Here is a 24,332-nt window from a genome sequence, read left to right as displayed (position 1 = left end):
TTTAACAAGCTTATTTTCATATTCCAAATATGTTTTGTAAGCGCAATTTGTACCATTTTCCTGAAAATGCTTGGCAATTTACATTCACTGTTTTCACTGGTGAAACCAGGCTGATGCAACCAGACCAATATTCATATACTTGCGATAGAGGAACGGTTCAACAGAGAAAAAAATTATTTCCTTTTGGGCTGACATAAGGTTTAATTTACAAAAAAATTTAAATCTTGTTTTGATTTTGAAAATAGAGTCTTCTTTAGAACCATACATATGTGGAAGAGAGGAAAGGAACTCACTTGTAATGTCACTCATTATTTTATAGCGAGATTGAAGGACTTTAAGTCCTTTAGCTAGTTTAGTGGTAATACTAGGGCTACAACTCAGGTTCCTGAATTCCACTGCAGAACTCCATTATATTTTTATTTTATCAATTACTTGGTGGATAAATGTGACTTTAAGTGCGAGGTAATAGAAATTAATATAGAGATATTATACTTGAAGCCCATACATCCTGTAAGTTGCACGACCCCTGTGAAATTAAGGTCCCACCCATAAAATGGGAATATTCAGGGGGCCTCCCTGGTGGCGCAGGGGGTTAAGTCTCAGCACTATGAAGCTATCCATAGCCACTGCAGCACGAGTTTGATCCCCAGCCATGGAGCTAACTCACATGGCACAGCAGACCTCTTCTGTCTTGTCCACTGCTCCCCTCAGCAGTGTATTTCAGTAGATCCGCCTGTTCTGCTCCCCACTCTCTGGTGAATCCTCTCACCCTCCCACACCTCTGGCTATACCCCAGCTCTTGTATTCATAAATAAATAAATCTTAAAAAAATGGGAATATTCAATAGTTTCTCCTTTGCAGGTACTCAAGGTTTGAGCCTTGAGTAAGATAATGTATGTAAAGAGCTGAGTGTAAAGCCTGGCTCAGAGTACAGCTCAGAGCTTCAAGACTGGGGTTATAATTACTGTCGTCATTATTGGTATCGGTAACTTATACCTGAAACACTGGTGCCCTGAATGTGGTGAGAGCTTGCTAGAGAGGATCCACAAATGGGACATTATTTTGAAACTGCAAAGTCCACACTTGGTGTATTACTACATCCTATAACAAGTTGGGCTTCTTTTTTATTTTGCTTGTCTTTTCAGATTGTAATGTAAATCTTTTTGAACTGGCCCTTCAACTTAGAGAAAAGAGGCTGGACATTGAAGAAGCCTTAGTTGAAGAAAAGAAAATTGTCGATAACCTCAAAAAGGAATATGACACATTGTCCAAAAAAGTAAGGTGACCTCCTACTTATTTATCCCCTCTCTACAGGCTGCACCGCCTCTGCTATATTGTGCCAGGTCACAGCAATACCATGTTAGAACATCTCTCCAGAGCAGAAACATTTCAATGGTCACATCCAATTTTCTCTCCCCAAGCACAGTCCTGGTGGGGCTGTTGCTCTTCTGATGATCAAACTCTATCCCAATCATTGGCCTCCAAATAGTTTTCATTGCCTACATATATCAGTAGAAAAGTTGTGGAGCACATATTCCTACAACAGATGTCTATTTTTGTATGTTATATTCAGAACTATTGTATTAATATAATTTGCATATTATTAAACATTTGCAAAAAACAAAAAGAAAAGAATGAGATAAAAATAAATAGAAACAGATAGTTTCTTACTGGGCCCCAGTAGATCTTTTTGTTTACCCTCGGGTGCATGCAACCCCATGTTGGAGACCAGGACTAGGCAGTCAAACTTCTAGTATAACTATGTTGGATAGTTTCTGCCTTTTTCCTTCTCGGTACTCTCTCCTATAGCAACATCTACTGAACTTGACTGATATTTAGAAATGCAGATAGCTTGCTTTTTCTCTTGCAAACAGGAAATGATTTGAAAGCATTCAAGTTGCATAGGAGATGATGGATGGGTCTCAGAAATACTGTAGTTAGTACTTTCATTGCTTCTTGAGCTTTTTCTTTAACGTATCAAGGTCATAATGACCTCATTTTAAGGCATTGACAAAGACATCCCCTGCTAAGAGCTGTTTTTCATGAAGAAATACAAAGGATGAGGACCAAGAGTCTTGAATTCTCATTCACAAAATCTTTACAACTCAGGAGACATAGGAATGAGTGAAAAAGTGGGATGGATTTTGACTTAGCTATAAGAAAATAATATACATCCCTGGGTTCCACCAGTTAATTCCACTCCCACAAGACAGACCCCACCTATGCTGTTACTTCCTGCCAAGCTGCCATCATTTCCCACCTTGAGTATATGCTCATAGCATCTTCTCCACATTTCGGACATGGGACTTTGTTTCTATTTTTCAATACAATTTTTAAAAAAATTTTTAAAATGTATATACTTTAATTGAGCTTATTTGGATACCCCAATCAGGTGTTGCTCCCCTGGTGCACCAGTGACTCACCCCTAGTCCACCACCCTCTTTGTTCCTCCTCCTCCTCCAACCTTCCTCCCTCTAGATGCTGCGACTGAAACTGAAACGTGGGACTTTCCACAGGTAAAAATTGTGGCAACTAATCTGAACGCAGCAGAGGCAGCCCTGGAGGCTTATCAACGAGAGAAGCAGCAGCGGCTGAATGAACTGCTGGTTGTGATTCCACTCAAGCTCCACCAGGTGATGTGTCTGGGGAGGGTGCCCCACCCCCTCTAAGCAGAAGCGCCACCACCCAGGCTGTTCCAGAGAGTCATCATCACTCACGGGGAGAATTAGTCCGTAGCTGAGAATTCTGCCTGTATAATGACAACCAAACTCTTCTTACCCATTCTTAGATTGCTAACAGCGAAAAATGTATTTCCTTATGGGTCATCACCACTGTGAAGTGTGAGTCATTTCAGATCTGGGGAAATGAGGACCCTAGGACTTAGAGGTTGAATTCTTGGATCTTGCACATGTGTTGCTTTCCCTGCCACTTATTTTAAGCCATTGACAAAGGCATGATGCAAGAATTATCTTCACTTACACTCTACTCATCAGTGATGGCGGTCAAGACAAAAAGGAAAATCTTTTTTCTGGTTCTCCTTTTCTTTGTTCATTTCCACACACCACTTGGCTTACAACTTATGTTAAGATAGAGATGCATGAGTAAGAGAAATGACCCATCATACCCTATTTGCTGTCAGGAGAGAAAGTTGTATTTTGGAAGACCAGCCTTACGTGCTTTGTGTCACCCGACCCAAACTGGATCAGTTACTTTGCCTTGAGCACTTTGCCCCATATACCAGCCCATCATCGTTGATCTGCATAGTCTGTGGGAGAGATTTATCATCCCCAGAGGGACGTGATGTGGTTAACTATTTGAAGACAACCTCCTGCTTTTCCACTTACCCAGTGTTGAGAGAGATGGACATCCGAAGGCAGTGACCTAAGCAGGGGGCCGAGAAGGAAGTGCTGCTTTTGTGCTGTCTGTGACCTTATACGGAGTTTGATCTTTGTCTATTTTGTTTTTGTAGATAGAGTATGTAATATTTGGAGAAATACCTAATGACCTTTCTGGAACATTGGTCTTTTCTAATCACTCCTTGAGTCTGCTGCAAGAGCGAATCGTATACCTTCAGGAGGAAAATGCCAAGCAGCGCAAACTTAACAAAGAATACCGGGAGAGGCGTAAACAGCTTATCCGAGAAAAAAGACAGATGGCAAAAACTATCCAGAGTAAGTACCTAAGCCCATGGGTTATCTAGTAATATTCACTGATAACAGACAACTACCAGGTGACTATCTCCAAATCTGAAAGCAGTAAGTAAGCACAGAATCAGGAGGAAACAAGGAAGAGAGGATAGGACCACTTTATCCTTCTTGCACGTGTGAGAATTGCCCAGGTCCCAAACGCCTCCCCCCGATGGATGTTAAGTTGTATTTCATTGCAGTTTTTGTGTTTTTAACTTTCCCTGATTCTGGTGAGGTTGAACACCTTCACATTCATTTGTTTATGTTTCCTTTTCTGTAACAGGCCTGTCACATCCCTTGCTACTTTTTCTCTTCTATTTTTTGTTACTGACTTTTGGGATTTCTTTCTACTTTGTCTTTGTTGATTAAATGCACTTCAAAAAAATTTATTTAAGTTTTATCACTCTAAATTTTATCAAATTAAAATTTTTAAAAATTTGGGTCTCCCCTGGTGGCGCAGCGGTTGAGCGCTGGGCTGAGAAGCTGCCTGCAGCCTCTGGCCGGTTCAATCCCCGGCCACCACCGGGCGAGGGTCCCACATGGTGTAGACCTCTCCTGGTGCCTGCTGCTCCCCTCAGCAGTGTATTTCACAGTCTGCCTGTTCCCCACTCTGCCTCTGGTGAATTCTCTCACCCTCCCACGCTTCTGACTGTACCCAGTGCTTGTATAAATAAATAAATAAATCTTTAAAAAAATTTTTTTTAAAAATTTTATCACTCTTGCAAAGCTATTCCTTAGTTTCATGACTGGTATTGTTCATTTAATAACAAGGGAGCTATTGCACTACCCGATGGTGTCTGTCTTCTTAGAAATGGAAGAGACAGTTCGTCAACTAATGATCAGCAAATTTGGCCGTGTGATAGACCTGGAAGCCCTTCAGACACTCTCTGTGAACACAACACTTGAAGAACTGAAGATCAGAAAACTTCGAAAGGAGCTATCGAATGCAAAGGAGATGAAGATGTGGGAGGTAAGGCCAAGAAGACAAGTGATCTACTTTGGCTGAATCTGGGTTGAACTGTAAGTGGTTTCTGCGGTGCAGCTGGAGATGAGTCTGTGACCCTGTCACCCCCAGGATCTTAAGCCTGTCTCAGTTTTACTATTCACTTAGCTGGAGGGGTTTATCTTGGGGTGAAAGCACCAGTACTAGGTTTGGATTCCAGGGTGCAAATAACTATGATGGCAATGTGAAAGTGCTCTAACAGGGTTAAGAGTGGAACTGTTGTGCTCTGAGGTGCCTGTGTTACTCTGCAGAGCTTCGGAATGCTCTTACAAACTAGAAGTTAGAGAACATCTTGAAGTAGTAACTTCTGTAGTGAGGTATGGACTGTTTGGCTAGTGGTGTCTTAGCAGCTGTTAATGCCTGTGGTGTTCCCTGAGCAGTGGGATGAGGCAGTGTCCCGGCTGCACCTTGGCTCCAAGATGGGAACTTTTATAAAGTTTTTATAAGCCCGCAAGGCATTATCCTTTCTCCCATTTTCTGTCCTACCTCATCAATAGGTGGGGAAGAAGTCCCTCGTGCTATTGTGCTTTCCCTTTGTTTTCCGATAGTCGCCACTGAACATGTGTGTGGGAGTGGCGCCTATCATGGGCATGCTAGAAGTGACAGAGGCAGCCTAAAATAATGTGTTGGCATTATGAGAACAAAGGAAAGCCAGTAGCCATCTATGACTACTCAAACTACCTTGAGAATTTTGACCAGGACTGGGAATAGAGCGATGTATAAAAGTTTGCTGTTTGTCATTCTCCCTTTTAGGTAATGAATACTCTCACTCACCATGCATACGAATTTCATTCCTTAACAATAGTATTATCTATCTCATTTTACAGTCTTCCTGTTTTTAACCAAACCAGACTCAATGCAGTTGCTTCTATGTTGGTATTTGATCGTATTTCCCACGTGCATGTGCTCTATTTGCCTGACGTTTATCAAACCCAGACATACATTTTTCTCTCTTTCTCCTTATTAATCCTTTTTGCATCTTCCTGCTCTGGTAGGAAAAGATTGCTCAAATGCGATGGGAATTGATGATGAAGACAAAAGAACACACCAAAAAGCTTCATCAGATGAATGATTTATGTGTTGAAAAGAAGAAACTGGACTCTCGGCTGAATACGTTACAGAACCAGCAGGTATGTTCTTATTCTTCAGATCCTTTGTCAGAACTGGGGATGCTCTGTTAACAGTAGCTGTTCACAAGAATATCAAGTGCTGACCTTCAAACAAACCCTGATCTTGATCCGCTCCAGCCCACCTGGGTCCCCGAGGACACTGAGTTGACCTACCTTATGGTGAGCCTGAGGGACTAACTTTACTGCATGCCTGTTGGATGCCATGAACATACATTTGACCTAAAGTGGGTATCTTGCATTGTGGAATCTCAGGTTATCTTATTGAAACAGTTGTTGCATTTTATGGCTTTCAAGTTTGCTCTTATATAACATTTATTGAACTTAGTATATAATACATAGAATGTGGTGGATATTATTTTTTAATTTAGGTTTATTGGTGTCAAGCCTTGCCCTATAGGAACCTAAGCAATGTATCATCTTACAATAGCGTCTGAAAAAAATTCCAGTTTCTCTTGTTTCTTTGCTTTATATATTTCATTAAGAATCCTGCAAATGCTCAAATCAGGGGTTCTCAAAGTGTGATCCCCTGAAGCACTGCATCAGCATCACCCTGAGAGTTTGAGAGTTTGAGCAGGAATTGGCTAGACAAGGGAGGAAATAGGATGAAGAAATGAGTTATTTCCTTTGCAGAAAACAAAATATAGGCTGCATAGAAAAAGGATGTACCTTGTCTTTTACCATGCCAGTGATGAATCCTTGGGGGTATGAGTGATGGTTTAACCTGTTACCCACCTAAAGGATCTATATGTTTAAATGTGTTCATTAGCTCAAAGGCCCCCTTTTAATGGTGGGATTTCAGTGGAGGACTTGAAAGCCCTTAAAAGGAGGCGCAATAGCCATTGAAATTGACTCGAGGCAGAAGGACAGAGAAGTTGTTCCATTCGAAATGATGCTTAGAGGAGGGTCGTGTTTTCTTCCCACAGGGCAATGCCTTCCAGGCTCCTCGGAAAGCAGATATTGTGGCAAAAGAGAAGGTCACTAAATTGATCCAAATCCAAGCACAAAGAATTGTGGCCTTAAAGGAAGAGATTGCTCTTCTGCGTAAGAAAGGAGGTCTCACCCTCCCACCCATTCGGTCTCCACAGCAGAACTAGATAAAGTCCACGGGGCTTGTGGTTTGCCTTTTGGACATGTGCTTCACCAGAAGGTCTGTTTTTTTGGTCACGTACTACAATCTTATTTTAAAGTGAACTTATCTAAAAGTCTAAATCCAGATCTTAGTCATGTAGTTTTAATAATTTCTCTCATTTGGTTATTTTAGAACAGACTGTAGCACTTAACATCTATTTATTAATGAACTGAACCATTTTAGATTTGTTTAGAACCAAGTCACAAAAGGTTGCACCTCAAAACTGCAACAAAGCATGTGTTTTAGGGAAGTTTGTATTTGGTTTTCTGACATTTTAGCTGTTGGCAAGAAAAGCTATCATTCAGCAATCCATCCTTTTTTTTTGATCCTTGGAAAATAAACTTTGACGATAAGTTTTCTGAGAGGACATGAGAAAAAAACAAACTTATTTTGCCAACATCATCACAGAATAAGAAATGCAATTTAGAATTCCGACATTGTTAACGTCACGAAACAATTATTTGAGGATTCAGGCAATGCAGAGATGTACCAGAGCAGTTTGCTTTGGGTTAGCAGAAAGCAGGCAAATAACCAGCTTCCTGAATCACCCACAGTTTTAGCAAACTCAGCTCTGACAGGAATAGCAGGATATGTTTTCCAGAATGGCCAAAAAAAGGGTTTTTTTCCCCCCCTCTGAAGATGTTTATGACTCTACCTGTCTTCTAAGTATTCCCATGGTTTCTCAAGTCTTATGCCGCTTTCTCTCAGGTTCTACTTGAGTCATTTGCTGTTTTTGATATAGAAGTAATGAGGCAAGATCAAAATCATTCTGAAGGAACATCTCTAACAATCACTTTGGAAGGTATATGGCATTTTAAACTAATTTGGGAGTATCTTTTTGATTTGGGGGTAAGTGGCCACTGGGATTCTTGGAATGAGCTCACTGATATTTGGATCGCTGTTGGTAACACAATGGAGCACTTTGATTCAGACCTCAAGGACTTATTCCATTGGGGCTGTCTCAGAATATAAAGTTGGTCACTGAGATGGAAAGGTGAAGAAGGCAATACTGCTTTAATGTAGACAGGGACTCAGCAATGTCAAGTATCCCTAACCAGTGGCTAGCTTGCTGAGCTGCCCGCCCCAAATTATAAAGAGGATTAACTTGCTTTGTATGTTACAATATATGTGTATGTGAGAGCTGGACACTTGATCTCTAAGAAGTCTGAATAGTTTGTGCCTATCACCATAAATCTCTGGTGTAGTAGCGTCTCTATTAGAGAGAATATCTTTTTAGCACCTTTTCTACTATATGCTCTAAACTATGTGTGTCTTTGAATCTTTTAGGAAAATGTTCTAGTCACAGCTCTGTTTTACTTATTTACTGCTGCATAGTTTCAAACAACAAGAACCTGTGCATCTCACCCTGTTTCTGAGGTTCAGGGGTCTGGAAGTTGTGTATCTGGGTGTGTCTGTCTCACAAGGTTGCAGGCGAGCTGGGAAAGCTCGGTCCAGGGGATTCCCGGCCCTCTCTCTCCTCACTTCTTGTGTATGACGTGACTTCACCCAGAGCAGGCGCCTCAAGAGTCAGGGATGGAGATGCACAAAAGTAAGCCACGGTCTTTGCAACATTATAGCTGAACTACTATACCAGGTGGTATGCAGTCACCACAACACTTGTGCCTTCATCCATAATGTTTGGAATTCTATTTTTTTGGATTAGATGGATAACTTTAGTTTCATGTCTGCTTTAGTTTCATGTCTGCTTGAATCCAGATTCAGTCTTGACTCGATAATTTTAATGAGCATTCAAAGCTTTGGAAAGTTCAAACGGGAGACACCCAGTGTACAGCTTGGGCTGGGGGGATGGAAAACTATCCTGCTTCCCACATCAAGGAGTTCTCTGCCTCCTGCTCTGTCCTGACAGAAGGCAGCCTCACCTGGAAAGGCCAGAAATCAGTTTGAATTAAGTTACTTGTGGATCTACTGTTAATATAACTTGAAAGAAAAAAAGACAAGTGTGGAGTCCAACCTTTCTGTCACAACTTCACAGTAAAGAGCGTGATTATCGACACCAAGGCGGCCTGTCCCACGTGGGAAGGCTGCCCTCTCAGAGAGGTCTTGAGCTGAGCTCTGTGTCCCCCACCAGGTCCTGCCCACTTGGCCTTACGCTACCCCTTAGTAATTTAGAAGCCTCTGTTGGCCAAGTTAAATCTAAATTTTAAAATGAATCTAAAGAAAAGCAATGAAATTAAATATTCGGAACTTCCCAAAGCTTCGAATGCTCATTCAATGAACTGAATGAAAACGGAGTAATTTCACTTTCTAGGCTGAAATTTGAAAGCCTAATGGTTCCATTCTTTCCTGCAATTATCTCTGTCCTTTAACATGCATTAAAAGCACTACTGTTGTGGTTCCAATGCTGGGCAGTAAACAATGTCACTCATCACAGAAGTTCACCAACTTTACTTTGGAGATAAAAAAATTTAAGACAATGGGATAGATAATGTTAGCGCTCAAATTTGAGAGTCCCTGGATTAACTGAGTGAAGAGCGAGAGCACTGGTCCTGCCCCACGCTTACCCGTAGTACCAGGTTGTTTGAAGTCACGTCTTCTTCCCATTTAAATGTTCTTTATAGTCCTTCAATTTATTTCTTAACATTTTAAAAATACTGCTTTTCTGAAAATTATGTTGTCTTAGTTCTTTTTCCACTTCAGCTGTTTGATGGAAAAGATACAGGAAACCTAAAGAGCAGGTGCTGTGTTTGCTCTGGCCAGCAGAGGGCGCGCTTGTCCTAGACAGTCCGTTACTCCTGAGCTTTCCAAAGATCTTGTTTCTCAAATTTGTGACTAGAGTGTGGCAGTTCATCTGTTACTCCACTTTACTGAAATCTAGAAAATGTTTTCCTTCTGAGAACACTTAAAGTGTGTTAGGGCTTTCCCTGCAAACTTCAGCCTTCATCTAGTTACATCAAGATTGATCCTGTGGTTGGACAGCAGTAAGCAATGTTGTTTTGAAACGAGTGAGTGAACTCCTCTGTCTATGTTGGTAGATTTTTGGAAAAAAGGGAAATGAGTTTTATCAGGCACAACATGTTCATGTGTGTAGCACAGCATTTAAGCAATTACCAACATTTTGGGGAAAATATTTGGTCTTCGACACACACTGAGGTAGAAAAGCTTAGTTTCATTGACATTCAACAGTTAAAGACATTTGCTACCTTCCTTTTCCCTATCTCCTCTCTTGATAAATCTGGGAACAGCACAAGTGGGTATTTTCTTCAAATACTCAAACTGAAGCCTAACATGGAAAGAGAATGCTGGGTATTTTCTTCAAATACTCAAACTGAAGCCTAACATGGAAAGAGAATGCTGAGTCATAAGTGACTAAGTTGAAGGCTACGGGGAAGACTAAACATTTATTTAGAAGTTACAGTGTTTGTTTTTACAGCGATATGTTGCCACAGATTATTGATTCTGGAAGGTTTGTTAATGCTTATAGTACTTATAATGCTTCTAGTACACAACAAAGTCCATTCTCACCGGCCTCTTCTGAAAACATGTCCTGTAGCAGCAGCTCCGTCCTTGTGCGTGGGGATCTCCAGCCGGTCACGTGCGGTCCCTGCTTTGCCCTCTTGGTCATGGCGGCTTCTCTGTGGGCCTCCAGGCAGTGGCAGGAATTCTGAGTGAAGAGCTGTTCCTCTTTCTTGGCTGACTCGTGTTCGGTTGCAGCTTGTTTTCCTTCTCATACTCCATGGGTAGGATTCCCTTGCTCTCTCCAGAATTATAAAAAACATATACATTTATTTACAAGTGCATAAATATATAAATATGGCTATTATAGAAAAATAAATACCAATTTTCTGTCTTTTTTTAAAATAATATATAGTCTTTCTGGGATACTGGCTTCTGTCTAAATTGTGGGCGGTGGCGTTTCAAAAGACACGTGCACTGGTGGGCCGGGGGAGAGCCGCTTCCCGCGTTCTTGCCCAGCATAGGCCCCGGTGGGGTGCTGGAGACACCAGTCTCCTCCGCCCATTTGGCAGGAGTCCAGGCTGTCAACCTCTTCAACTGGTACCAGGCCCAAGCAGCAAGGGGGGCCTGAGGGGAGAGAAAAGTGGAAATATTAAAATCCAGGCTGACTGGGAAGCCATGCCCCGTGGTTCTGGGTCACCCCTTAGGTGACGGGAGTGGCATGTCTGCCCTGGAGGAGAGAAACCTAGCACCAGGACGGCTGCACTGCCTCTGAGGTCCCCCACAGATCTGGGCTGGCCCTATTAGCCGTGTCCTACCTGTGCTGTACAGAGGGGGACCACAGAGAATCTCGGCACTGAGCCTTGGAAGAAAGCCCTACTCTTTTTTTTTTTTAAACCCCTACTTACTCTGAAGCTGCTAGTCCACCACTGTGCTATGGTCGCTAGATATTCCTGTGCATGTCATCACCTGCCCAGATCTAGTTGCTCAGTTTTAATGGTATTGGCCTGAATCTAGGGGGGTGCCTGTCTTTTAGAATTTTATCTCCCAGAGACAGGGCCCAAGCTCGGTGTATGGGCCCATATACATGCCATGGAGGCTCAGAAACGTCAGCCAACCCTCTGAACCAGCCTCCACCCCAACCAGGTATCTACTGACTTCCAAGAGACTGGCATGAAAAAAAGTGGGGTAAGGGGTGCACTGAATCCCTGAGAGGAAGAGTTCTGTGGACGCACAGAGCATTGCAGTATTTGTAAGAACTTGGCTCTGTAACAATTGATACACCCTCCGCCCTTAATTAAGGGACAAGACCCAACAAAGCAAGCTATTTTGGCGTGATTAGCGAACGCCTCTGAAGTGATGAGAGGCTGTAGTAGGAATTTGTGAATGGTCTTGAAATGCAAGGGAGACCAAAAGGACTTCTCTTTGAACTGGAGAAGTGTCCTTTCTCTCATCCTTTGAGGACAGAGCGGTGGGGGTTTCCTTGCCCTCCTCTCTCTTCTGCATCAAGCAGTGGGGACTCCTTCCCAAGTGCTACCTCTGAGAACTGTCCTCTCCCCTCCTCCAAGTCACTCCTGGGTGACCTCCAACTTGTCTGGGTGACCTCCAACTTGTTCAGTTTCCCTCCTTGCCCTGGCAAAGACCTGGGTGAAAAAGCGGGTCCCACGTCACTTCCACCCCAGGATTCTGGGGTACACTTCTCGTTCCTGACTGGCCGGCAGCCATGGGCTGCTCCTGGAGGTGGAGGCAGTCCCGGCGGGGCTGGAGCAGCTGGTGAGTGGAGTCATCGGGCAGCGTGTATAAGAAAGAGTCCTCATCCAGGTTAGACTTGGGACCCCTGTGTGTGAAAGACCAGATGGGATGCTGAGGTAAGAACAGAGTGGGCCCACACACCCCCTATCCCTGCTGATGCACTGTTTGTGGGCATGACTGAGCAAAGCTCAGCAGGGGCTGTTCCCCCACTGTGGATCAAGTAGTGCCATGCCAACATTTCCACAGGTAATTCTAATCTATTTCCATTTCATTGCCGGCAAGTCCCGAGTAGCGTATATGAGAGGATGTGGCGTCCCAGGGCCTGTGATTACAGCCCCTGTATGTGGCTGCCTGGTCTGCCAGGTGAGGGGAGGATTCTGGAAGGCCAACCCAGACCCTGGAGTGGAAGAGGCATTCTTAACTGGAAACACAACAGATACCCCTTAAGGAAAGAGTTTGGCACAGCAGGTTATCTGACGTGGGGTCCCTAAGCAAAGCACTAGCAGTCACATGCGTGACTATTAGATTTGAGGAGCTAAAGAGCAAGTGAAGTCTGATGCTCAGGTGGAAGGAGAGGGCCCTGGTTACCTGGGAATCTGGTGACTCTGGGGGTCATATCCATCACCAAGAACTGTCTGCCTCAGCAGGTTATTGGTGTCATCCCGCTGCTCAGGAAAATAGCAATGAAAAAGTTACATTTGAATCCAGGTAACTCTCCTATTCACTGAACAGGACGAGCTGTTACTGATTAGAGAGAGCCCCACCCAGCCACAGCCCAGGATTAGATGCTGCAAAGGGGGAAGCCCCAGGAGGTGGCCTGTACCTGCTTGCCTACTTTCCCAGGACCACTTTACCTGCTGAAGCTCCCCTGGGCAGTGCTGCTGAGGTTTCATGCCTGGGTAGCCTATGGCGGCTGCAGGGCAGCCCCTGTTCACATGTACCCCACTGGCACAGGTGCGTCCATTGGCACCAGTGAGGTAGGGCTGGCCACTGGCTCGATGGCCTGGGAGTCCTCCCAGTGGTACCATGGTGTATTGGCAGGATGAAGACAGAAGGGCACTTCGAGGAAAACCCAAGTCTGTTGTATGTTCTGGAAGGACAGAAGTATGCTTAGGTAAGGAGGCCTGGCGCAGTTTGGAAAAGTTCTACATGAACCTCAGAAAACTCCTAAGGTAGGCAGAGAAATGACATTACCTCAGGAATGGGAGAACATTCTCAGAATTTTCCTCCTGTCACCCATTTTTTCCCCCCAACATCTAGACTTATTGTGTGGGGAAAAGGGTTGGGGGAAAGGAGGTTTTGAGTGAAGTGAAGGAGCAATATTTAAATGAGGCAAATTAACCAGATGTGTTGCCATTTGACTCAGAAATTAGTGGAATAACAGCTCAATCCAGGATAAGGGAGAAAGCTCATGGCATCCAGACCCAGTGGAGAGGCCATGTGGATTCTAAGTAGGAAAGGGTGGCCAGACAGGAATAGGAGCTGGAGCCACTTAATCACTATGTCCTGAGACAGACCAAACTGCTATTTCTCCATCTGCCCAGGTTGGTGAGCTGGGAGGAAGGGCCTATTCTTGGCCTATTCTGTCTCCCCGCCCTCTGGGCCACCTGGTTGAGCTCCAGTGAATGTGAAGGGGGACATCTCCAATCTGGCAGGGGTGGAGGGTGCCTAGGGAACTGGCGGGGTCCCCTCCCGAGACTCCATCTCAGTGCTGAGGAAGGTCATTTACTCACTCTGCTTAGACCAGGCCCGCCACAAGCAGAAAGGGATAAAGGAGACGATGAGGAGGACGATAGAGCCCAGGACGACCCCGACAATCAGATAGGGCAGGTCGCTGGAGCGTGCCACCATGGCCCCGGTGCCCATCGGCCGCTCTATGGTTTCAGGGGGTGGCAGCTGGGGTGGGGCCAGCGTTGGAGGTTGGAGTCGACCAGGCTGACCAGATGACTTCCGAGCTGTAATTGTGGACAAAACTCACTTGAGGGTCTAGTCCTTTGACATTTCATTCACAACGAATAGAGAAAAACCAACCACCTTGATTCCTTGGGTGTGGAGCAGGGGGTCGGTCTCACCAGGAGACCTCGCCACCCATGAGATGAGTGTGGAGTCCAAGCTCAGATTGAAATTGGCTCCTTGTGTGGAACCTGCTGCTGCTGAGAACCGAACCTTGCATTTCAAAGCACAACCCTAGATGTTCATGAGCCTAGCTCCAGAATCATACTGGGCCTTTGGGGAAAAAGTTGTAAAGGAGTTTTCTGAAAGCACAGCTAGTGAACTTCTGAAAGAAAATATAAACAAATGCGTGAAACTAGAAGTGAATGGGAATGAAGAAATTACCCAGGAATTTGCTAGTGGAATAAGAAATGTGTAGTCCCAGGGACACGGATGTTCCAGGCCTCTTGGAACAAAACACCAGTGCAAGGTGACAAGTTAGAACAGTAAGCTCACGGTCTGGGTTTGGCTGTCCCATGTATCTCTTTCACTCCTGTCCAAGCGGCAGCCCTGGACTTTCCCACCGTAAGTCCTGACCTCTGATGGCTGCTGCTTACATTTCCTGCTCTTTAGCTTCTCAAACATGGGGGGCAGTTTCTGGCCTCCCTCTTCCTCTATATTCCCTCTGTAATCTCCTCTGTTCCCGTAATTTCAATTTACACCCTAACGACTGCCAAATCACCCCCTCCCTGGCATGAGCCCTGCTTCTCCTCAAGCACAGCTGCAATTTGGTGTGTCATCTTGTTCCTTGCTCCTGGAAGCTGGTTCCCTCTGGCTTTCCCTCTTTCGGTAAGTGGCAACAGCACCTGTGTGGGGCTCCATGCTAGGTACCTCAAACTTACCTTGAACTCCTTGCTCTCAATCTCTGTTCCCACCTCAGAGAAGGGACTCAAAGCCAGCCCTTCTCTTTGCTATGGCTTCACAGCCCAGAGCACGCCCTCTGCCCTTTCCTATCTAGTCACCAATGATCACCCTCCGCCACCTCTGAGCCCAGCACCCACTAGTGTTCCTGGCTTCTTCCCCGAGCACTCCTCTCAAGCTCCTCATGGGCGCATTCACGCCAACCATCTGGAAACATCCAGGTTTGGCCTGATGCCCAGGTCACACCCTCCTCAGTCTGGCCTGAAGATTCAAGAAGTCTAGTGTGACACACCTACCTCCTCACTTCGCTGTACAGGGCAAAAGAGGGCAGGAAGTGCACACTGGAGGCCCGCAGGAGTACTTTTGAATGATAGAAAGCAGGCCAAAGCCAGGGAGAAAATGTTCTTGCCAATGACAGAAAAACATGTTTTCTTGTCACCCTTCCTATCCCTTATGATCTTCACAATAGGCCTGCTTCAGCTACTCTCTGCATTTGCAACATGGAGATAATGATATCTATCCACGTCACCAATGTGCGCATATCAAGTGAGTATATGTTCAAGTTTCAGGGCAGAGAAAGAGTCAAGGCTTGTCGTCAGATGAACCTGGATAATGGCTATGTGCCCTTGGCCAAGTGTGTCATTTCCTGATGCTCAGCTGTTTTCCTATCTTATGGGATTGGAGTTAAATTAAAGAAACCAAGCACTGTGAATACCAAATGTTATCATGGGAATAAAGTGTTGAGGGAAAATTCCCAATTTAAGCATGGGTCTCTATTCCATGAGTGCACGTAGGAGTTAATCCCCAAGCTCCTGGAGGCCAGGCTGATGGCAGCCCATTCATTCTTAATGAGGCGCAGGTGAATGAACAGAGGTAAAACTTGACAAAGTTTGGGCGCACTTAGAAAATAAGTCTTTCTAAGGGGAGAGAGGCCCTAACTTGCTGGAAGTAGTGCAGAGACCCGCACAGACTCACCTTTGGTTTCACAGATCATCACGTTGCTGAACTCGCTCTCCCCGCCCTCGTTGAAGCACTGCATCTTAATGTCGTAGGAGGTCTCTGGCTGCAGGTGGCTGATGGAGTGCCAGTACCTGTCCCCTGGGAAAGAGCAAGCGTTGCACGTGTGACGCGTAGATACCTGCCTGCCCCCCAGACAGGTCTGTGTGTCTGGGCGGGGGCCACATGGTGGAGAAACACCGCGGGGAATGTCCTGAGTGCCCACCCAGGTTCCTGTCCCAGCAGCACAGGACAGTGGCAGGTGGCTTTGTGAACTGCTAACCAGTGTGTCATGAGTGAGTCGGGGACACAGGCACACCAGCCCAGGTGTTAACACTTACAGTTAAGACACAGCCCCCCAGTGCTACCACCCCCAACCAGAAAAAACTACCACGCAAAGTATATCTCACCTTCCACCATATCCTTCTTGTAGTCACTGTCATTGTCACTGTCTGTAGGTCGATAATAGATATAAAAGCCATGGATTGGGGTGTTGTTGTTACTTGCTGGAATGTACTATAGGGAACGAAGAGGAAACACATTGGCAATGGAGCAGAGAAATCATTTGAGCAAAACCACTGGTGTGTGGAAATCTTACCCTAGCCTAGGGTCTAAAATCCACTGGGGTCCTGGCAAATACGTTAGATGGTACCCCCCCAACCCCCACCCCCAGGGTTCTTTGAGTTGCTGTCATTTAGCCCAGAGTTCCCCAAGCTTTTGAGGACATGAAACCAAAGTGCCATTTCTCATTTCTCTGAAGACTTAAGTGCCCTCTGAACTCTGCTGGGTACTTTGAGGGTGAGCCTCTGACCCAACTCCCAGGAACACATCAGGTGAGGCATCTTAGAAGGTTGAGGCAGCAAAGCGATTGGTTCCTGCCCAATATGAAGTCCAGCCCCGCCCGCACCCCAACCCGCTGCTGTCTGTGCAGCGCCCTTACCATCCACTTGAGCATGATGGTGGTGTCATTGACCGCATCGGTGAAGGTGATGTAGGGGCCTGCCACGGGCCTCTCATACACGCGGCCACTGTAGCCTGACACCACGTACGGCCGGGAGGGGGCGCTGGGCTCACTCTCCCCCAGCATGTTCAGGGCCCGGACTCGGAACTTGTAGGAGGTGCCTGGTGAGAGGGACACTCACTGGACCTAGGTGCTAGGGAACACCTGATCCCCCCCACAGCATGCCTAAGACCCAGAGGGATCTTTTGGTTAGCTGTTTGCCAAAGCTAGTCCTCGAGGGACAGGCATTAATCCCAGCCCCATGAGAAGAGAACCACACGGGAGCTGCTGACTCTAGACCCATTATGGACGTCAGGGAGAGCTGGAGAAGTGAGGTTTCTGGGGCTGAGGCACCACCACCAGGAGCATGCGGGCGGTGCAGGGTGAGGAGGGGGAGCCTCCAGATCGCCCACTGTCCTCCAGGTGGCTGGGGGCAGCTGGGATACCGGGGCAGACAGAGGCAAGCCCCTACCTTTCTCTAAGCCTGTGATCTCCACCGAGAGCCGGGAGGGAGGGATGGCACTGGTGGCCAGGATCCAGTCCCCCACTTTCTTCAGCTTCTTGTACTCCACACGGAAGGACTGGATGGGGAAGCCACCATTCCCGCGGGGAATCCAGGTCACATACACTGATGTCTCAGAGGCCATGGAGATAGTGGGCCTGTCTGGCGCTTCCGGAGCTGGGGGAAACCATGCATGAGGAGGGAAGCAGGAGAGGGAACACGGTGACAAGATGGCTGTGCGACCTCTGGGCCTATCCAGATGGGGGCCTGTTCCTCCCACAGCCGTCTACCTCTGGACTCCCGGGGCCACCATCCCCCAGGAGGTGGCTTTGAACTAAGGCCCCTAAAAGCTATAGGTCAGCAACGTCAGAGGGTTGAGGGACAAGGGCCGGTGGCTCTCCCTGCCACTGCTCCCTGGACCCAGGGGGTCGGCAAGCTCAACGTCAGACTCCAGAGTTTTCTTTGAAAAGTTCCAATCTATATTTCCCCTTTGTGGTTAATGGGGAAATGCCCTGAGGAATCCTAGACCCATGGAAGCAAGTGCCCACTCCACCTGCAGCAGTGAGCCCCTGAGGCGGTGGACCTGGACCCAGCTGGGCCTGCTCATCACCTCAGCCCCCGGGGTGTGGGCTTACGGGAGAGGCGGCCATGGTCCGGCTGGCTGCTGCTCTGGGGGCTGGCTCCAGGGTCATCTCTCTGGACCTGCTGCTCCTTGCTGGCTATGATTTCAGGTTTGGGCCGGCGTCCTGTGTGGAAGTGGGTTGAGATGAGCAAGGGAGGAAACATGCATTAGCTCTTCCTTTCCACACAGGGCAAGAACAGTGCGGGCCAGGTGAGCAGGACTTCCCACCTGGGTCTGGTAGGATTCGCTTAGGCCCAGAGAAACCCCAAGCAATGTCTGGCCCTTACCGGTTCGGAAGGTGACCATAGCTGTCTGGCCTTCCCCCGCACAATTGTAAGCAGCCATCTCCACTTCATACAAGCTCCCAGGGTCGAGTCTGGTGAAGGTCAAGCGGTGCTGGCTGGCCGGAATGCCAGAGATGGTCCAATCATCAGAGGAGTTTGTGACCTGCTGGAGAAGGCGGCTGGTGTGAGGGCCAGCGCCACAGCCGGGAGCTGCAGGGGGCTGTGGCTTGCAAGGGGAGCAGGACTGAGCTCCACGGTCAGGAGGCAGCCAAGGAAACCAGGCCAGGCTGGGGAAGGGTGGTACCTGCTGGCTCTGGGGCCTCTGTTCTCACTGGGACAGTGAAGTCCGGCTCCCTGACACCTCACCTAGTGATCCCACCGAAGAAAACTGAGGCAAAACGCTTGACTGACATTGCTGCAAATTTCTCCAAAGACCCCTTTTCTGTATTTCCAAGACCCTCTACATTTAAAGCTTTCTCTCCTTGGGTCTATTTAAACCAAACAAACCTAATTCCATGGGTCTATATTCTAACAAGAGGAAGATGATCGAAACAGCTTCGCTGAAAAAGGTGATGCTGGCGGAGAGCTCACTGTGGGCGAGGCATGGGCCTGAACACTGCGCGGGTGTTAACACGTTCCCATTTCACAAACGAGGAGACTGAGGCTCAGAGAGATGAGTAACGTGCCCGAGGCCACATCACCCGTGAGGGCAGAAACCATGACTTGACTCCAGAGAGCACAGAGAGAACAAAATGTGGGGCAGCTGGGAACTCCTGGGGTCAAACTCGGACTGTGTCTCCTACCAGCTGTGTAGCCCCGAGCGCATTCTCAACCTCTCCAATTCTCAGTTTTTCAGTTCTAAAACGAGGCAAATAAAAGCTCTCAGGTTCTTCTGAAATTGAGTTAGATGATGTATGTAAAGTGCTGAGCACTGAAATGGGCACGAGGTAGGTTTCTGACAAATGCCAGGCCCTTCCCAATTTTCCCACCTCCTCCCCTCATGAGGTTTCTGCCCTTTCAGTCCTTTCTCTGCTCCTGCCCTCAGTCCTTGTTTAGAACTTTAAAACTCAGGATTAACTGTAACTATTAAGGAATACTCTTTAACGGCTCCTCATTCCTAGCTCTTTAAATCTAAAGGAAAAGCAGGAAGGAGCTCCAGGTCCCCCAGGAGACGATGCCGGCTGTGTGAGCTCAGTGCCTGCTCAACCTGAGGCTGTGGTTTGCCGAAGGAATGACACAGCTGGTCAGAAAGGCTCTTATCTATCCCTGAGCAGAATATTCCAAAGCAGAACAAAACCTACTATTCAAGGGACAGGATGGTCTGGGTTCATTCATGTCCAGATTCCAGGATTTGTTCCATGGGGAGAAGTTTTTACAAACTGAGAATCCCCGGTGGTGCTAGAAACCCAAACACAGTAGCCCCGGGTCTGCAGATGCACCAGGAAACGAAACTTGCTTCATGCATGTGAAAAAGTGAGAATGCGCTGACGGATCCCCCAGTCTCCAGCAAAAGAAGGGGGCTGAAAAAGCAGCCCAAGTGCTGATTTTTTTTTATTTCAAAACCCTTTCTTGGGTGCTAATCTTTAAGCCGTGTTCGTCCTCAGGAAAGGACGGCTTTCAAGACATGACTCCTGCCTTGGCGATGTCCCCAGGACAGCTCCATGCGCCCCCCTGGCTGGAGCCTAACAGAAGCCAGACGTGGTGGGGGTATTGTCCTCTGGCTTCCCCTCCACCCGCTTTGCCCTTGGCCCTCCCAGCCCTGGCCTCACTTCCACTTCCCCCGGACTCAGAAATGAAAATAAGAAACGGCACGGTCATCAGTCACTGTCACACACACCGAGGGGGTGAATGCGGCTGCAGCCTGGCATTTCCGGATCGCCACGCTGGCCTTTGCCAGCTTGCCTCTTGCTGAGGCAGTTTTGTGGCCACCTATTGGCCTGAAAAATATTATCCTTGCTCTCATGCTGGTTCTTGTCTCCTGGGGACCATGAGCATTTGGCCTGCCTGATCTTTGCCTACAACTCTGAGATGGGGGTGTCCAGTTACACGGAGAAACAAGGATCAGGACCAGTCCTGCCCTAGAACCTGGGCTAAACAATGCTGCTTTCTGTTAAACACTCCTTCCCCCGACTCCCTTTGCTGCCCTTTAAAGGAGAGACCAGCAGCCTGAGCCCCCTCCCCTGCCCAGGAGAAAGCTCTGCCTTAAGTGCTTCTTTCACCACCCTGTGGTGTCTCTGTGGACCTGTCCTGGCCCAAGGTCTCAGAGGTGAACACGTAAAGAGAAAGAACAGAATGAGAGGGGCCAGCGGAGCCCACAGCTGGGCGGGGGACCTGCTTCTGAACGTCAACCATCTTCCACCCTGCAGGGCTGGTTTTGTTTGTTTTGGGAGGAAGGAGGAGAAATGATCAATACTTGACTAGTTCTACTGTCATATTTTTTATCCAGTGCACACAGAACTCTTGTAAGTAGAATATAGAGTAAACTTAAACATCTATGATGCATTATTACTTATGAAATAAGATTTTAAAAAATCCCCTTAATTATCTCACATCTATGAGAACAGCCCATATCAAAAAGAGGGCCTCCCTGGTGGCACAGGGGTTGAGACGCAACCTATGAAGCAATCTGTAGCCATTGCAACCTGAGTTCAATCCCCTGCCAGGGGGCTACCCACATGGCGCAGCAAACCTCTCCTGACTCGCCTCCTGCTCCCCTCAGCAGTGTATTTCAGTCAATCTGCCTGTTCTGTTCCCCACTCTGTCTCTGGTGAATCCTCTCACCCTCCACACCTCTGGCCTGTACCTCAGTTCTTGTGTGCATACATAAATAAATCTTTTTTCCGAAAAAGACCAGAAATCAGTGCTGGCAAGGATGAGGAGAATAAAGAAGCCTCCTACACGGCTGGTGGGAATGTAGACTGGTTCAGTCCTATAGAAAACTGTATGGAGATTTCTCAAAAAATATTAAAAACAGATCTACCATATGATCAGCAATTCTACCTCCAGGTGTCTACCCAAGGAATACAAAGCACCAGTGTGAAGGGCTGTATGCACTGTTCACTGCAGCACTATCTACAATAGCCAAGCTACGGAACCTAAGTGCACAAAGATGAATGGATTAGGAAGATGTGTTATATACACACAGTGGAATACTATTCAGCTATAAAAAACAAAAAAACCTGACTTTTCAACAACATAGATGAAAATGGAGGGGATTATGCTAAACAAAGTAAGTCAGAAGAGACATATGCCGGGTGGAATCACTTAAGTGTGGAATATAGAGTAACAAAGCAAAGGGTCACATAAAACCAATAGCAAATCCTAGAAATCTAACTGCAGTCCTCAGGTTACCAGAGCGGGAGAGCAAAGTGGAGGGGACTGTGAGCAATGGACTGTGGTGGAGGGCGGTGGGTGCCTTGGTGGGGTGTGGTGTAACCTGTATCTGAAGGTTTTGATCCTATACCTCATATACGATGCTGCAAATCAATGTTACTTCAATTTAAAAAGTAAATCCTTTTAAGAATTCTCTACTGTCTAATGGCTTAGAAAGGTAACAGTATGCACCAGGGAGGAAGGGATGTTTTCAAGGACATTTTCTTAAAAGGAATTTCATGTCTTCTCCCCCTGTGGGGTGACAGTGTGAGAATAGGCCTTGCACAAGGTTCCAGCCTGGGGGCCCTGTCTTGTCTCTTAGGGTGTGGTATCCATGAGGATGGGTTGGCCTGGCTCTGTCTACACCCTACCAGAGCAGAGAATCCCTTCCTGACAGCTCTGGAAACATCTATCTGGACAGACTTCCTTCTACCCAGGAGAAATAGCTGCGGTCTGAGTAGCACGACATGCCTTTAGCTCAAATGTCTCCTTGCCATACCAGAGCCGCGGGGAACTGAAGGGGCATTTTGTCACCCTCAGAGAAAACACTTGTTCACAAATATTTGTTTTCCTGGCTTTACGGCTGGCTTGCCATGCCAGAGTTCCCACAGGTATGTACCGACGGAGCTTATTTTGGTTAAAAACAAAACCGAGGAACATCAACAACAAATGACAGAGGGAAGACAGGTGATGGTTACTAGGGAGGCAGTTAACTCCTCTGGGACTAGAAGCCAGTGGTGTTGGCTTCTGGAAAAGGTGCGCAGAGAGCTCAGACCTAAAGGCACACACATGGCTTAGTCCAAGACCTCTAGGATCCCAAATACCCAACTCTCAACTAGCTTCCTGGGAGGCCGTTGGAAAGTCTACCCCAGAGGAGACAGAGGTGGTGTTCAGTGGTGGGGATTACTGCTCCAGGCTTCGGGCGCTCTGGGGGAGTTGGCAGGAGGCAGAGACCCCTCCAGCCTCAAGAGAGGGGCCGTGCCCAGGGAGGTGCCATACCTTGCGGTGCTTCACTACATAGTAGAGAACTGGTGCCCGGCTGCCACCCTCATGCCGAGGCCGCCACACCAGCTCGTAGGAGTCCGTCTTGGAGGTGCGTGGTGAGCTGAGAATAACAGGTGCCTCGGCAGGGGCCACTGGTCCCTTCTCTCCAGGGCACTGCGGGGAGGCTGGCTGCACTGATGTTGGGGGCCCTGAGCGCCCCCTCAGCATCTGGTCAGGATCTCCGGGCCTGAAGGTTGGCACAGGAGGTGTGGCAGTGTCTAGCCGTGGCCTTAGGGTTGTGCCTGAAGACCGACCAGGAAAGAACAGGGAAAGAAGAGGTGTGTGTTAGTTCCCCTGGCTACTTGCCAAGCTGATACCCCCCACCCCACCCCTGCCCCGAGACAAAATGGAGAGGTCAGTGGGGAGCAGATGCTCTGGGGCAGGAAGAGCCCTAAGCCCAGGACCTGAGGTGACCGACTGCCTGATGGAGACAGCCAGGCTCTGGGAAGAGAGAGGGCTGCGGCCCTGCCCTGCCAGGAGGGAAGGGCTGCTGGTGCCCCTCGCCCAGGCTTCTTGTCAACAGCATCTCCGCCACCTGCTTGTCTTCCTGCGCCCTCAAGAGCCTTGCTAAGTGAACAATCTTGATTTGCTCCAGAGGTGCAGGAGCCAGCCGGGACCCTCCTTCTCATGTCCAGGCTGGGGGTGGGGCAGGTCCCTTCACCGAGGGATCTTAACACTGTGGCACAACACGGGTCTTTCCCTCCACTGCCATGACCTGGAAATGTTACACATGAAGCCAACTTGAAATGTCCTCAGAGAATAATCTGAGAGGCCAGGAAAGACAACACTCCAGGAAACCTCCACACACTCTGCCAACCCTACCTGACCTCCCGTCCCACAGGAGGTCAGCACTGGCCAATGCTGTGCAACAATTTTGTTTTTCTTTGCTGCATGTTTCTCAAATCTGTGCTTCTGACATTTTAATAAAGTTAAATTGGAACACATGATTATAAACTTTTAAAAAAAATTATATATCAGGATTCTAAGTTGGAGTTCATTTGAGAAAAGGTTTCTGTGAACACTGAGCTGGTGTCTCAGACCCTCGGGCCGCACACTCACCGGGCCTTGCGGTCCTCAGCTGGACCACAGCGTGGGCACTTCCGACTTCATTCTCAGCCATGCACTGGTACACACCCTCGTCTTCAGGCCCCATGCTGACCACCCGCAGGGCTCTACGGGTCAGTCGAAGGCGCTGGCTGGAGGTGAGGGGCACAGCGTTCCTTAGCCACAGCACAGAAGGCGGGGGGTTCCCACGCACCTCACACGTCAGCTTGGCACTCTGGCCCCACGGGATGACCAACTGGGACAACTCCATGGTGACCTCTGGGGGCTCTGCAGGGAGACCGGAGCAGGGGTCAGACGGGCGGGGGAGGGGACTAGAGTCAGCCATGGCTCTCTCCTGTCACATGGCTGTCAGCGGAGGGAAGGAAAGGTCCCATATCTTCTCCATCAGAGCCACCACAGGAAAGGAACAAAAGAGGCCTGCCAGGCCAGCGCACCCTAGTCTCTGGGATCCAAGGCTCTCTGACTCCACTACTCTTCTAT

General features: G+C 47.6%; 2 protein-coding genes across 4 annotated transcripts in view; one reads left to right on the top strand and one right to left on the bottom strand.

Moving 5' to 3' along the window:
* CFAP44 (cilia and flagella associated protein 44) overlaps positions 1-6,913 on the top strand; it is a gene marked incomplete at both ends in the record, with an annotated part of 70,999 nt that extends 64,086 nt beyond the window's left edge. Inside the window, 6 exons of the mRNA XM_084232665.1 lie at positions 1,146-1,276; positions 2,517-2,633; positions 3,470-3,671; positions 4,496-4,656; positions 5,685-5,819; positions 6,743-6,913. Of these exons, the coding sequence (XP_084088791.1) occupies positions 1,146-1,276; positions 2,517-2,633; positions 3,470-3,671; positions 4,496-4,656; positions 5,685-5,819; positions 6,743-6,913 (917 nt within the window). The remainder of the gene's footprint in view (positions 1-1,145; positions 1,277-2,516; positions 2,634-3,469; positions 3,672-4,495; positions 4,657-5,684; positions 5,820-6,742) is intronic.
* Positions 6,914-10,801: 3,888 nt separating this feature from the next.
* BOC (BOC cell adhesion associated, oncogene regulated) overlaps positions 10,802-24,332 on the bottom strand; it is a gene marked incomplete at its 3' end in the record, with an annotated part of 33,875 nt that continues 20,344 nt past the window's right edge. The window contains exons 6-18 of one of the 3 annotated variants that reach the window (XM_084232334.1): positions 23,841-24,119; positions 22,743-23,029; positions 18,375-18,537; positions 18,101-18,211; positions 17,436-17,642; positions 16,904-17,085; positions 16,374-16,479; positions 15,943-16,065; positions 13,848-14,069; positions 12,969-13,204; positions 12,703-12,779; positions 12,006-12,199; positions 10,802-10,989 (exon numbers count right to left, since the gene is read on the bottom strand). In XM_084232334.1, the coding sequence (XP_084088460.1) occupies positions 10,802-10,989; positions 12,006-12,199; positions 12,703-12,779; positions 12,969-13,204; positions 13,848-14,069; positions 15,943-16,065; positions 16,374-16,479; positions 16,904-17,085; positions 17,436-17,642; positions 18,101-18,211; positions 18,375-18,537; positions 22,743-23,029; positions 23,841-24,119 (2,375 nt within the window). The remainder of the gene's footprint in view (positions 10,990-12,005; positions 12,200-12,702; positions 12,780-12,968; positions 13,205-13,847; positions 14,070-15,942; positions 16,066-16,373; positions 16,480-16,903; positions 17,086-17,435; positions 17,643-18,100; positions 18,212-18,374; positions 18,538-22,742; positions 23,030-23,840; positions 24,120-24,332) is intronic. The other 2 variants (XM_084232335.1, XM_084232336.1) reach the window with 2 other exon arrangements.

The sequence above is a fragment of the Talpa europaea genome, assembly GCF_964194135.1.
Source record: "Talpa europaea genome assembly, chromosome: 4".
Lineage (NCBI taxonomy): Eukaryota > Metazoa > Chordata > Mammalia > Eulipotyphla > Talpidae > Talpa > Talpa europaea.
This window is presented reverse-complemented; position numbering and strand designations above follow the sequence as displayed.